Source organism: Larimichthys crocea, chromosome XI (assembly GCF_000972845.2).
Source record: "Larimichthys crocea isolate SSNF chromosome XI, L_crocea_2.0, whole genome shotgun sequence".
NCBI lineage: Eukaryota > Metazoa > Chordata > Actinopteri > Sciaenidae > Larimichthys > Larimichthys crocea.
Window position 1 is genome coordinate 7,113,816 of NC_040021.1, and position 13,987 is coordinate 7,127,802.

At 48.2% G+C, this 13,987-nt stretch overlaps 1 protein-coding gene and 1 pseudogene across 3 annotated transcripts; both read left to right on the forward strand.

Moving 5' to 3' along the window:
• The first annotated feature begins 432 nt into the window (after nucleotides 1–432).
• On the forward strand, nucleotides 433–5,014 carry LOC113746870 (serine/threonine-protein kinase LATS1-like; annotated as a pseudogene).
• A 576-nt stretch (nucleotides 5,015–5,590) lies between these two features.
• Nucleotides 5,591–13,987, forward strand: lats1 (large tumor suppressor kinase 1). Of its 3 annotated transcripts, none has more exons than XM_019266514.2 (8): nucleotides 5,591–5,806; nucleotides 6,331–6,786; nucleotides 7,637–7,748; nucleotides 8,481–9,943; nucleotides 10,433–11,015; nucleotides 11,527–11,709; nucleotides 11,808–11,914; nucleotides 11,998–13,987. In XM_019266514.2, the coding sequence occupies exons 2-8, from the start codon at nucleotides 6,439–6,441 to the stop codon at nucleotides 12,508–12,510; spliced, it is 3,309 nt and encodes a 1,102-aa protein (XP_019122059.1). In that variant the 5' UTR covers nucleotides 5,591–5,806; nucleotides 6,331–6,438; the 3' UTR covers nucleotides 12,511–13,987. The 3 variants fall into 3 exon arrangements, 2 of the variants coding, with proteins under 2 accessions (XP_019122059.1, XP_010738233.2); XM_010739931.3 differs by having other exon boundaries at nucleotides 6,334–6,786; XR_003463178.1 differs by lacking the exons at nucleotides 11,527–11,709; nucleotides 11,808–11,914; nucleotides 11,998–13,987 and adding an exon at nucleotides 10,096–10,162 and having other exon boundaries at nucleotides 6,334–6,786; nucleotides 10,433–10,494.

The following is a 13,987-nucleotide window of genomic DNA, read 5'->3' on the forward strand; positions in this document are numbered from 1 at the left end:
AGGAGGCATGTTTTAGAAGATTGCTTGTTAACTGTTGTTAATTCTCAAATGAAATCAGTTCAAGAACCAGATCGTAAAGTTCACCCTCATCAATCGCTTATGAAATGATTGTTAGCTGCACCTTTGTCGCCGTTCACATGAGAGAACATTAATCCTATATTGGATTGATTTCACACCTTATTTCCTGCACACTCTAAAGCTTCCTGTTTCTGTGTTTCAACAGAGCAACAGTCGCGGGTGGGGGCAGACTACTTGGGTAAAGTGAGCTACCAGGAGTCAATAAGGGAACAGATGGCTGTTTGCCAACCCCAACCGACAGGTCTGAAAGCCCCGGGTATGTAACGTCCGCTGGGACTAATGCTGTGTGTCCTCTTTTATTTTCTGTCAAGGCGTGTCGATATGTTTGCAGGATTTGGGACATTTGCTTAAGAAATGATAATACATGCTGACAAAAAGAGAGTGAGTCACTGCTCATCACATGATGGAAGAAGCTGAATGAAAATTAGGTTCTTCATTCGTAATGACGTGGATTACAATATTGGCAACCGTTGTTGGTGTCACCAGGTATTTTCTGAGTGTTAACAACTGGTCTGGGCCTTGATTTAAATTGAGAGGTCTCATTTTCCCAATTATAACAGACGGTACACGTAATCTGTACCATCTTTTCCTCTCCGGCACTTGATCCAGCTCGACATCCCGTCTTCTTCTTCTCACTTCAGCAGGGATCTCCAGTCTTCTCTGGGTCTCGAGAGTAAAAAGAGGCGGCCTTGTGGCTATCGATGTATCATGATGTAGTCTGAACAGAAAATGGCAAATCACGAATCTCCATATTCTAAGTCCACATTTGCACACAGACAGATGGAGATTGATGTAGAAAAAAACACTAAAAGTACTAGATACTAAACAGAGAAGTGTTCAAGCTACTGTACTGGCTGCCATCCAGACTTGGTTTTCGTTATTTTGGCTACAACACAGCGTATCAAGTTAAGATTATTACTTTATTTTCATCACTTCATCACTTGTTTGTACTTTTGCATCTAAGGACTTCCCTATCCAGCAGCCCTGCTGAGGAGACCAGCTGGAAAGGATCTAAAGCGTCTGGCTCCTCGACACGTCCCTCTCATGGGTGACGGGATGATGTACCGTTCGACAGCCCCGGACCACCTCCTGCCTTCCACAGGGTCACCCTGCTAACAGCCAGAGAGTCAACCCTCCACTTCCCCCTACGATGCGCAGCGTCACACCTCCACCAAACGCGGCGCCATGCCTCCTGCGGCATCCTGGGACAGCAACCCATCAACCAAGCGGTACTCTGGCAACATGGATTACCTTGTGCCCGCCATCTCTCGTACCACAGGGGGCCTGGCCCGATGGTACCAAGCTGCAGCACCTCAGAATCAGCGCGGGATCAGCCGGTGCCTATGAGCCACCAGCCCATCATAATGCAGAATCAGGGGGGGATAAGTCACCTTCCCATCCGTCTGGTCCCAGAGTGGCTCACCTAACCGGACTACATGTCAGGGGCAGCAGACAGCCTCCTCCCCGTACCGGTCAACCAGGGCAGCCGGCACAGTCCCACTGACCAGCAGATGCAGACAGGAGGACCTGCCTCGTCTCCCTCTTACATCAACGGTGGAGAAACATGCCACAGTCCATGATGGTTCCCAACCGGAACAGTCACAACCTTGACATGTACAAATAGGTCCTCCTCAGTCTGGTCCAGGCTCCTCTGTCCTCCAACCAGCCACAGTCCTCCCCTGGAACAGCACGTAACCAGGATCTGTCCCCGTCATGGCACGGCAACTACCAGGCGTCTAATTCCTTCAACAACCGCAGCTGAACGGCAGAGCGGCCCACCCCGCCAGCTCCCAGCCCTCTGCCACCACGGTCACTGCCATCACTCAGGCTCCCATCCTGCAGCCAGTCAAAAGCATTCGTGTCCAGAAACCTGAGTTACACACGGTGTCGCTCCCACACACCCTCCATGGTGCAGCAAGCTCCACACCTCCAGCTGCGCCCGCTTACCAAGAACCCTCAGCCCCCGTACCTCAGATCCCTGTCGTAGCAGAAGTCCCCAGCTACCAGGGGCCTCCTCCGCCCTATCCTAAACATCTCCTCCAGCAGGCTGCCACACCAGCCCTCCTGCCTATGATCCGGGGGCCAATAGGCTTGGCAAGGCAGAGAGGGGCTGCCGAAGACAGAGGGCGGTGGGCGGCGCGGCGGCGACAGCTCCCGAGACAAGACGACAGAAACTCCCGAAAGCGCCGCAGCAACAGAGAAGGAGAAGAAGCAGATCACGACATCGCCTGTTCCTTTACGTCGCAACAGAGAGACGGAGAGCGGAGGGGAGAGTCGGGAAGGTCGCACTGTATTCCACCACAGGCCTTCAGTTCTTCATGGAGCAACACGTGGAGAAAATCCTGAGAACCACCAACAGAGGATTGGAGGAGGAAGCAGCTGGAAGTAGTGCAAAGGGTGAGAAATCGACAGCCACAGTCACATAATTTAAAGGATACCTGTCGCTCTTTCCAACCTTTTCCTCCTATCTTGTCATCACCGTATATCTGATGTCTTTTTTCATGTGCTCTTCTCTTCCTCTCTCCTCGCTGTCACTAACAGCTGATCTAAAAAAAGGTAAAAGGTTTCTCTGCTGTCCAGAGTTAGTCCACACACATCAGTTCTTCAAGTAAGCTTTGTTTGTTGTATTTTAAATGTACTCCATGCAGCATGCTGTGGCTGAAGGAATGCATGCCACTCCGTGATCTCCATCCAACTGATCATGTCCCTGCTCGAGCATTTGTTTTGGACTAAAGGTGATGATAACGCATGAGGGAAAGTGTGTTTATATATGTCTAACCAGGACTACATGTGTGTTTTTATGCAACTTTTCTGAGATATTTTGAGATTGCGTGAGCCCCGAAATCACTTTTCAAATCTCGCCTTTGCTCAGGTGGGTTTGTCTTCAGAAGCTCCGGAGCAGATGCGCATGTGCTCTGCCAGAAAGAGTCCAACTACATCCGGCTAAAACGGGCCAGATGGACAAATCCATGTTCAACGGATCAAGACCCTCGGCATCGGAGCTTCGGCGAGTGTGCCTGGCCGAAAAGAGGACACGGGAGCGCTGTACGCCATGAAAACACTCCGTAAGAAGGATGTGCTACTGAGAAACCAGGTGGCCCACGTCAAGGCGGAGAGGACATCTTAGCTGAGGCCGACAACGAGTGGGTGGTTGTTGTCTTACTACTCTTTCCAGACAAGGACAACCTTACTTGTCATGGAGTACATCCCGGAGGCGACATGATGAGCCTTTCATCCGGCTCGGCGTCTTCAAAGAAGAGCTGGCCCATTTTACATCGCAGAGCTCACCTGCGCTGTGAGAGCGTCCACAAGATGGGCTTCATCCACCGAGACATCAAGCCTGACAACATCCTCATAGACCGAGACGGACACATAAAGCTCACCGACTTCGGCCTTTGCCCGGCTTCCGCTGGACCCACGACTCCAATTACCAGAGTGGTGGGTCTCAATTTTTTAATAACCAACAGTTCATCCAAGATATTCAATTCATCCTATAACTTACAGTACATACCCTGTGGTAAATTAAGCAAAATGTACATTCTCCACTTATAATTTTCACTAGGTCAAAAAAAATAATCCAACTAACAAGGTCCACACTCAGGTTACAGTTTCACCTAAAACCCAAGAATATTAAATTTACTACCATGAAGACAAAGAAAACCAGCAACTACTCACAATTGAGGGCTGATGAGTCATTAGAAATACAATTAGGACTGATGACTTTTCCATGGTCTGAGTTTGTCCATGAGAGAAAATACTGCGTCTTTTAAATGTGGAGGGAGATAATGTTTTCTGCTGCTCGTCTCTCTGAATGAAAATGGTTAGTTATTTGTATATAGTCCAAAAATAACAACTCAGACATTTTCTAGATTCTTGAACTCTTCAGACACCGTGAGAAGAATGTTGTCATTAGGTGGCAGGAATCCACAGCTGATCAGTATTAAGTGTGTTTGTCTGTTTCCAGGTGACCATGTGAGGCAGGACAGCAGGACTTCAGCAAGGAATGGGAAGATCCAGCCAACTGCCGCTGGTACGGACCGCTGAAGCCTCTGGAGAGGAGAAAGGCCCGGCAGCATCAGCGCTGTTTGGCTCATTCACTGGGGGGACGCCCCCCTACATCGCTCCAGAAGTTCTGCTCCGAACAGGTACAGTGGACCACAGCTCACGGTGGACTGTTGAATTAGCTGCACTGAAGCTGAGAGATGTTTTCTGCAGTGTGATTGATGCCTTTAATCTCCTCCAGATACACCCAGCTCTGTGATGGTGGAGTGTCGGCGTGATCTTGTATGAGATGGTTGTCGGACAGCCTCCGTTCTTGGGCCCACACCCCTGGAGACACAGCTGAAGGTATGTGAAGCACCTGCAGTGAAATGTTGTGCATCCGCACACCTCATTGTTTCTTAATGTTGCCTCTGCTGTTTAAAAACCAGGTGATAAACTGGAAGAGCATGCTGCACATTCCCCTGCCAGCCAAGCTCAGCCCAGGCGTCGGACCTCATCGTTAATTGTGCCGCGCGTCCGAGGACCGCCTAGGCAAAGAACGGCGCCGAAAATCAAAGCTCATCCTTTCTTCAAGACCATCGACTTCTCCAGCGACCAGCGGCAGCAGGTGGCGCCGTACATCCCACCATCGCCCACTCCACGGACACCTCCAACTTCGACCCCGTGGACCCGGATAAACTGTGGAGCAGTGACAGCGACGGGGAGGACAACCTCAACGACACCCTCAACTGCTGGTTCCGCAACGGCAAACACCCCGAACACGCCTTCCTACGAGTTCACCTTTCGCCGCTTCTTCGACGACAACGGCCACCCGTACAGCTGCCCCAAACCCATCGAGTACGAGGGTTACAACGGGGACGAGGGGACTCAGAGGCCCGGTGCAGGAGGCAGCCGACAACTCAGCGACCAGGGCCGAGACCTGGTCTACGTGTAGCGTCCGAGGCCAGCTGGGCTTGCTTGTACATAGCGCATTTGTGGAGGGTGTTTGTGTGCGTGTGTGAGAGCGGGTGCAACGGTACAGCATCGAAATCCTTGAACATAGAACGTGCGTTTTTCAGGAGCAGCGCGGTCACAAAGTTCACACTACAGGTTAAGGAAGAGTCAGAGAAGCGCCGCTCGTGTGTTTGTACACAAATATGAAGCCAGACTGTTTCCAGTCTTTGTGCTAAGCTTGCAATCACTTACTATCTCACTTACCTTTAGGAGCTGCTTTTGTGGTATATTTTTGAGTCAATACACGACACTGTAACAAAAACAATTTCCCATTAATAAAGTATTTCTGATTCTGATTCTGATTCTGATTGAAAAGCGCTTTTAAATAAAATGTATTATTATTGTTGTTGTTGTTGTTGTTATTATTTAATATTAGTATTGTGAATATTTATATTTTATGTGAATATAAGTATTACAATTTTAATTTGTATGACTAGTTAAAATGTTAAAATTTATTTTAAATACAAAGTATTTTATAGCTCCTCTCAGAGGATAGAGGACTTTTATTTTGAAACGTTCATCAGCCGGAAGTGTGTGTCCTGACTTGTTGCTGTTGTGCTTGTCATTCAGACATCCCAGGAATTCAACTACGGCTGAGAACGAGCCAGCTCGGCACAACAAGGACGTTTTAAGTTGAAAGAAAAACGCCGAAAAGGAAACATCGCTTGTTGTCAGAACATAAGTTAAAAAAATAAAAAAGTTTGGAGTAACTCGGCGGTTACTGACAGTTGGGGTGAGTTGTCAGAGACTAACGGCTAACTAACGGCTAACTGTTGTGCTCGCGAGCTAACGTAGCTGCTAACCTGTTGTTGAATTAGCCTCAGCGAGCAAATGGATGCCTTTAAACACACAGCAGGCCACGGCCAGAGAGGAGCTGCTGCGCTGGTTAAGTCTCTGTGCAGAGGAGGAGTTGTGAAACTTTAATTCGCAGCTCATGAATCGACGTTTTTTTAAATATATTTATTTATATCTAATGTCGCAAACGGCTCTAACTTAGCCGCAGTTAGCTCCGGAGAGTTAGCGTCAAAGTAGCGCTGTGTTAGCCCGAGCTGCTAACGACGCTAGCTGGAAGTTTATCTTTATCTTTTTACAACGAGTTTAGCTTAAAGTGAAATGTTAAAGCTTACAGGGTTCTAATTACTCCCCAAACTAAGTCTCTGTCTCCATATAGCTCATGTTTGTCTGTTAGTACCTGCTAATTATGTATCTTTTGCCCAACCTGTTGGGTAACATGACATGTGTGTGTGTTTCTGTCAGCAGCATGCAGATGTGAAGTGAGACCACAGAGCTGTCATCTGCTGCCGCAACCCTGGACTGAGTGACATCTTCTTCATCCCCTTTTATCGTCGTCATACATGCTCTTACATGAAGAGAGGGGAGAAACCCGAAGGATACAGACAGATGAGACCCAAAACGTTTCCCACCAGCAACTACAGCGGCAACAGCCAGCAAATGTTGCAGGAAATACGGAACAGCCTGCGCAATTTGTCCAAACCCTCCGACCCACCTAAAGTGGACATCGGCGGAGGTGGAAAGATTCTCTCCGAGGACCCGAGGCAACAGGGGCGCTGCAGCAACCCCAAAAATAACCACCACAAGGCCTTGCAGGAGATCCGCAGATCCCTCATGCCTTTCGCCAACGAGCCCGGTACTTCAGGCGCCGAGGCGAACAAACACATGCCCCTGAAGCCTCCGTTTGTTGGGTTCGAGGAGGTGAGATGAGATGGGTTTTTTCCCGGTTGTTGCGGAGGAATTTCATTCGAAACATAACTCTGTGATAGAGAATAATAACTCGCCGCGCTTTGTTTATCGGGTGAATTATTTGAAAAATGAAAAGCATGCAAAGTGGAATGACGAGCTCGTACAGGTGACAATACAAAAGCAGCTTCACGCCTGGCAGCCGCCACTTGTTTTGGGCAAGTGCGATGCAGGTATGAAGCAGGACAGCATGCATCGCTGTAATGTTCGGTTGTAAAAAGTAGTTGCAGAATTTGAAAGGGATGGGGGAAAGAAAAACATAACAGCCAATAATCGATCAGCTGATCGAGAGAAATTGATCGTGCAGGTTATTTTCTTTAAACAGAACCATCAAACAGTCTCTGCCTCCAGCCACAACGTGAGGATTTGCTGCTTTTTCTGTTTTCTGTCATTTTAAACTTGTTTGTTGGACAGAATAAGACATTCAAAGATGTCACCTTGTGATCTGGGAAATTTTGTTTCACCGTTTTCTGACATCTTATAGACTAAATCAGTGTTAAACCACCTCAAAACTTTGAACACTCTAAGTACCACTGTTTTGACAGCAGTGTGGGCCAACCCTGTTCAGCTACAGGAGGCATGTTTATTAGAAGATTGTTTATTGTTAACTGTTGTTAATTCTCAAATGAAATCAGTTCAAGAACCAGATCGTAAAGTTTCACCTCATCAATCGCTTATGAAAATGATTGTTAGCTGCACCTTTCTTGCCCGTTTTACATGAGAGAACACTTAATCCTATATTGAATTGATTCGCACCTTATTTCCTGACACACTCTAAAGCTTCCTGTTTCTGTGTTTCGAACAGAGCAACAGTCGCGGCGTGGGGGCAGACTACTTGGGTAAAGTGAGCTACCAGGAGTCAATAAGGGAACAGATGGCTGTTGCCAACCCCAACACGACAGGTCTGAAAGCCCCGGGTATGTAACTGTCCGCTGGGACTAAATGCTGTGTGTCCTCTTTTATTTTCTGTCAAGGCGTGTCGATATTGTTTGCAGGATTTGGGACATTTGCTTAAAGAAATGATAATACATGCTGACAAAAAGAGAGTGAGTCACTGCATCATCACATGATGGAAGAAGCTGAATGAAAATTAGGTTCTTCATTCAAGTAATGACGTGGATTACAATATATTGGCAACCGTTGTTGGTATCGCCAGGTATTTTCTGAGTGTTAACAACTCGTCTGGGCCTTGATTTAAATCTGAGAGGTCTCATTTTCCCAATTATAACAGACAGTACACGTAATCTGTACCATCTTTTCCTCTCCCGGCACTTAGATCCAGCTCGACATCCCTGTCTTCTTCTTCTCACTTCAGCAGGGATCTCCAGTCTGCTCTGGGATCTCGAGAGTAAAAAAAGAGACCTGTGGCTATCGATGTATCATGATGTAGTCTGAACAGAAAATGGCAAATCACGAATCTCCATAGTTCTAAGTCCACATTTGCACACAGACAGATGGAGATTGATGTAGAAAAAAAACACTAAAAAGTACTAAGAATACTAAAATCACAGAAGTGTTCAGAGCTACTGTACTGGCTGCCATCCAGCACTTTGGTTTTCGTTATTTTGGCTACAAGGACACAGCGATACAAGTTAAGATTATAACTTTATTTTCATCACTTCATCTTGTTTGTACTTTTGCACCTACAGGAGCTTCTCATATCCAGCAGCCTGTGCTGAGGAGACCAAGCTGGAAAGGATCTAAAGAGTCTTTGGCTCCTCGACACGTCCCTCTCATGGTGGACGGGATGATGTACCGTTCGGACAGCCCCGGACCACCTCCTGCCTTCCCACAGGGTCACCCTGCTAACAGCCAGAGAGTCAACCCTCCACTTCCCCCTCAGATGCGCAGCGTCACACCTCCACCAAACCGTGGCGCCATGCCTCCTGCGGCATCCTGGGACAGCAACCCGTCAACCAAGCGGTACTCAGGCAACATGGATTACCTTGTGCCCCGCATCTCTCCGGTACCACAGGGGGCCTGGCCCGATGGGTACCAAGCTGCAGCACCTCAGAATCAGCGTGGGATCAGCCCGGTGCCTATGAGCCACCAGCCCATCATAATGCAGAATCAGGGGGGGAATAAGTTCACCTTCCCATCCGTCTGGTCCCAGAGTGGCTCACCTCAACCGGACTACATGTCAGGGGGCAGCAGACAGCCTCCTCCCCCGTACCCGGTCAACCAGGGCAGCCGGCACAGTCCCACTGACCAGCAGATGCAGACAGGAGGACCTGCCTCGTCTCCCTCTTACATCAACGGTGGAAACATGCCACAGTCCATGATGGTTCCCAACCGGAACAGTCACAACCTTGACATGTACAACATAGGTCCTCCTCAGTCCTGGTCCCAGGCTCCTCTGTCCTCCAACCAGCCACAGTCCTCCCCTGGAAACAGCAGTAACCAGGATCTGTCCCCGTCATGGCACGGCAACATACCAGGCCGCTCTAATTCCTTCAACAACCAGCAGCTGAACGGCAGAGCGACCCACCCCGCCAGCTCCCAGCCCTCTGCCACCACGGTCACTGCCATCACTCAGGCTCCCATCCTGCAGCCAGTCAAAAGCATTCGTGTCCAGAAACCTGAGTTACACACGGCTGTCGCTCCCACACACCCTCCATGGATGCAGCAAGCTCCGCCACCTCCAGCTGCGCCCGCTTACCAAGAACCCTCAGCCCCCGTACCTCAGATCCCTGTCGTAGCAGAAGTCCCCAGCTACCAGGGGCCTCCTCCACCCTATCCTAAACATCTCCTCCAGCAGCAGGCTGCACCCAGCCCTCCTGCCTATGATCCGGGGGCCAATAGGCTTGGCACAGGCAGAGAGGAGGCTGCCGAAGACGAGAGCGGCGGTGGCGGCGACAGCTCCCGAGACAAGACGACAGAAACTCCCGAAAGCGCCGCAGCAACAGAGAAGGAGAAGAAGCAGATCACGACATCGCCTGTTCCTGTACGCCGCAACAAGAGAGACGGAGAGCGGAGGGGAGAGTCGGGAAGAGTCGCACTGTATTCACCACAGGCCTTCAAGTTCTTCATGGAGCAACACGTGGAGAACATCCTGAAGAACCACCAACAGAGGATTCGGAGGAGGAAGCAGCTGGAAAGTGAGATGCAAAGGGTGAGAACATCGACAGCCACAGTCACATAATTTAAAGGAATACCTGTCGCTCTTTCCAACCTTTTTCCCTCCTATCTTGTCATCACCGTATATCTGATGTCTTTTTTCATGCTGCTCTTTCTCTTCCTTTCTCTCCTCGCTGTCACTAACAGCTGATCTAAAAAAAGGTAAAAGGTTTCTCTGCTGTCCAGAGTTAGTCCACACACATCAGTTCTTCAAGTAAGCTTGTGTTGTTGTATTTTAAATGTACTCCATGCAGCATGCTGTGGCTGAAGGAAATGCATGCCACTCCGTGATCTCCATCACACTGATCATGTCACTGCTCGAGCATTTTTGTCTTGGACTAAAGTGATGATTAACGCATGAGGGAAACAGTGTGTTTATATATGTCTAACCAGGACTACATGTGTGTTTTTTATGCAACTTTTCTGAGATATTTTGAGATTGCGTGAGCCCCAAAATCACTTTTCAAATCTCCCCTTTGCTCAGGTGGGTTTGTCTTCAGAAGCTCAGGAGCAGATGCGCATGATGCTCTGCCAGAAAGAGTCCAACTACATCCGGCTAAAACGGGCCAAGATGGACAAATCCATGTTCAAACGGATCAAGACCCTCGGCATCGGAGCCTTCGGCGAGGTGTGCCTGGCCAGAAAAGAGGACACGGGAGCGCTGTACGCCATGAAAACACTCCGTAAGAAGGATGTGCTACTGAGAAACCAGGTGGCCCACGTCAAGGCGGAGAGGGACATCTTAGCTGAGGCCGACAACGAGTGGGTGGTTCGTCTCTACTACTCTTTCCAAGACAAGGACAACCTGTACTTTGTCATGGAGTACATCCCCGGAGGCGACATGATGAGCCTTCTCATCCGGCTCGGCGTCTTCAAAGAAGAGCTGGCCCAGTTTTACATCGCAGAGCTCACCTGCGCTGTGGAGAGCGTCCACAAGATGGGCTTCATCCACCGAGACATCAAGCCTGACAACATCCTCATAGACCGAGACGGACACATAAAGCTCACCGACTTCGGCCTTTGCACCGGCTTCCGCTGGACCCACGACTCCAAGTATTACCAGAGTGGTGGGTCTCAATTTTTTAATAACCAACAGTTCATCCAAGATATTCAATTCATCCTATAACTTACAGTACATACCCTGTGGTAAATTAAGCAAAATGTACATTCTCCACATTATAATTTTCACTAGGTCAAAAAAATATAATGCAACTAACAAGGTCACAACTTCAGGTTACATGTTTCGCCCCAAGAAAATATTGAATTTACTACCTTGAAAGACAAAGAAAACTGATCAGTCATTAGAAAATACAGTTAAATGGACTGATGACTTGTCCATGGTCTGAGTTTGTCCATGAGAGAAAATACTGCCGTCTTTTTAAATGTGGAGGGAGAATAAATGTTTCTGCTGCTCGTCTCTCTGAATGAAAATGGTTAGTTATTTGATATAGTCCAAAAATAACACTCAGACATTTTCTAGATTCTTGAACTCTTCAGACACAGTGAGAAGAATGTTGTCATTCAGGTGGCAGGAATCCACAGCTGATCAGTATAATAGGTGTGTTTGTCTGTTTCCAGGTGACCATGTGAGGCAGGACAGCATGGACTTCAGCAAGGAATGGGAAGATCCAGCCAACTGCCGCTGTACGGACCGCCTGAAGCCTCTGGAGAGGAGAAAGGCCCGGCAGCATCAGCGCTGTTTGGCTCATTCACTGGTGGGGACGCCCAACTACATCGCTCCAGAAGTTCTGCTCCGAACAGGTACAGTGGACCACAGCGTCACGGTGGACTGTTGAATTAGCTGCACTGAAGCTGAGAGATGTTTCTGCAGTGTGAGTGATGCCTTTAATCTCCTCCAGGATACACCCAGCTCTGTGATTGGTGGAGTGTCGGCGTGATCTTGTATGAGATGGTTGTCGGACAGCCTCCGTTCTTGGCGACCACACCCCTGGAGACACAGCTGAAGGTATGTGAAGCACCTGCAGTGAAATGTTGTGCATCCGCACACCTCATTGTTTCTTAATGTTGTCTCTGCTGTTTAAAAACCAGGTGATAAACTGGAAGAGCATGCTGCACATTCCCCTGCCAGCCAAGCTCAGCCCAGAGGCGTCGGACCTCATCGTTAAATTGTGCCGCGGTCCCGAGGACCGCCTAGGCAAGAACGGCGCCGACGAAATCAAAGCTCATCCTTTCTTCAAGACCATCGACTTCTCCAGTGACCAGCGGCAGCAGGTGGCGCCGTACATCCCCACCATCGCCCACTCCACGGACACCTCCAACTTCGACCCCGTGGACCCGGATAAACTGTGGAGCAGTGACAGCGACGGGGAGGACAACCTCAACGACACCCTCAACTGCTGGTTCCGCAACGGCAAACACCCCGAACACGCCTTCTACGAGTTCACCTTTCGCCGCTTCTTCGACGACAACGGCCACCCGTACAGCTGCCCCAAACCCATCGAGTACGAGGGTTACAACGGGGACGAGGCGGACTCAGAGGGCCCGGTGCAGGAGGCAGCCGACAACTCAGCGACTCAGGGCCGAGACCTGGTCTACGTGTAGCGTCCGAGGCCAGCTGGGCTTGCTTGTACATAGCGCATTTGTGGAGGGTGTTTGTGTGCGTGTGTGAGAGCGGAGTGCAACGGTACAGCATCGAAATCCTTGAACATAGGAAAGTGCGTTTTTTAGGAGCAGCACGCGGTCACATCAACAGACTTCAGAGTTCACACTACAGGTTAAAGGAAGAGTCAGAGAAGACGCCACTCGTGTGTTTGTACACAAATATGAAGCCAGACTGTTTCCAGTCTTTGTGCTAAGCTTTCATATGAACTGTACAGAGAGCGGTATCACTTTCACGTTTTGTTCGCTTCGTTCCTCAAAATGTTGAACTTCCTTTAACGTGTCAGAGGTCTGTCAGTGTTGGACGTGCGCTGCCTGAAAACCTGCAGAGGAAATAATCAGGGTGCTCTGTGTGACGAGCCTCCCTCCTTTAAAGCCTTAATTTATTTCAGAAAACTGTACCTGGTGACGATAGTGTAGATGCTGTTTGAGTGTGGGAGTTTGTGTTGTTGGAATATTACATTTATTGGTTTAAAAAAGAAATCGTCTTAATTTATATTTTAATGTCTGTTGCAATGGGGATTTAGTGTTGTGACTCATAGAAATTTGCAGGGATAAATTGCTCTAATTATTCATTGCTGTGCCTTTTTTTTTTTTATCTTTCACCAAATATAAAGAGGGTTAATAATCAGACTGGCATTTTAAAATGAGAGTAGCAGTAGCTGATTGAACTACAGTAGGAGTTTGTTGTTTTATTTTTCTAATTTATACCTAAAAATGTATTTATAAATTAAGTTGTATACAGTCGATGTAAATATTTTTCTCTTCCCTGTCAGCTGATTTTTTTTGTTTTGTTTCTTAGGGCAGGCCCTCGTCAGTGTCCGCTGCTGCTGCCTTCACACGTCGTGTTTTTGTTTCACTAATTCGCAGGACTCTGAGTAGAGAGAACGTCTTTCCTCTTCTTCATGCGCGTCTCTCAACCAAAGCACTAAATAGGTGGTTTTATGTCGCAAGAAAATAACACTCACAAAACCACGAAATTAGCTTTCGTGGCTTCGTTACTACACTATCAATGCCTTGCTTTTAGGCGCCTAACCACTTCATACCAGCTCCTTCAAAATAAAGTTCTTCCTTCCTGTCTTTGAGGAAACGCTACAGCTGACTGTCACGTGCCTCTGTAGTGATTAAAAAAACAAAAACAAAAAAACTATGTATCAATGGACTGACGGTGGAGAGAAAGCGACGTGCCCTCCATCACATCATGATGATTTTTTGTAACCCGCTGTACTTTTCTTAGTGTTTTAGGAAAAGATCTCTGAATGTAGTTCTGGACTTGTTTTAATGGTGACCACTGGCATTCTGCACTGGTTTTTGTGTTTTCATTGTTAAAGTGAGAGAATTTTATTTTTGTGTACATTTATTGCTCCGGGAGGTTTGGTACAGGGAAGAGGGTGATAAATAAAGAATGTAAAGAACAAAA

Bases quoted from the DNA above. Each gene is read 5' to 3' on its own strand.
- lats1 (XM_019266514.2), top strand. From the start codon at position 6,439: ATGAAGAGAGGGGAGAAACCCGAAGGATACAGACAGATGAGACCCAAA. The intron at 9,944-10,432 runs GTGAGAACATCG...CCCTTTGCTCAG, and splicing joins TGGAAAGTGAGATGCAAAGG to GTGGGTTTGTCTTCAGAAGC. The intron at 11,915-11,997 runs GTATGTGAAGCA...TTTAAAAACCAG, and splicing joins CCCTGGAGACACAGCTGAAG to GTGATAAACTGGAAGAGCAT.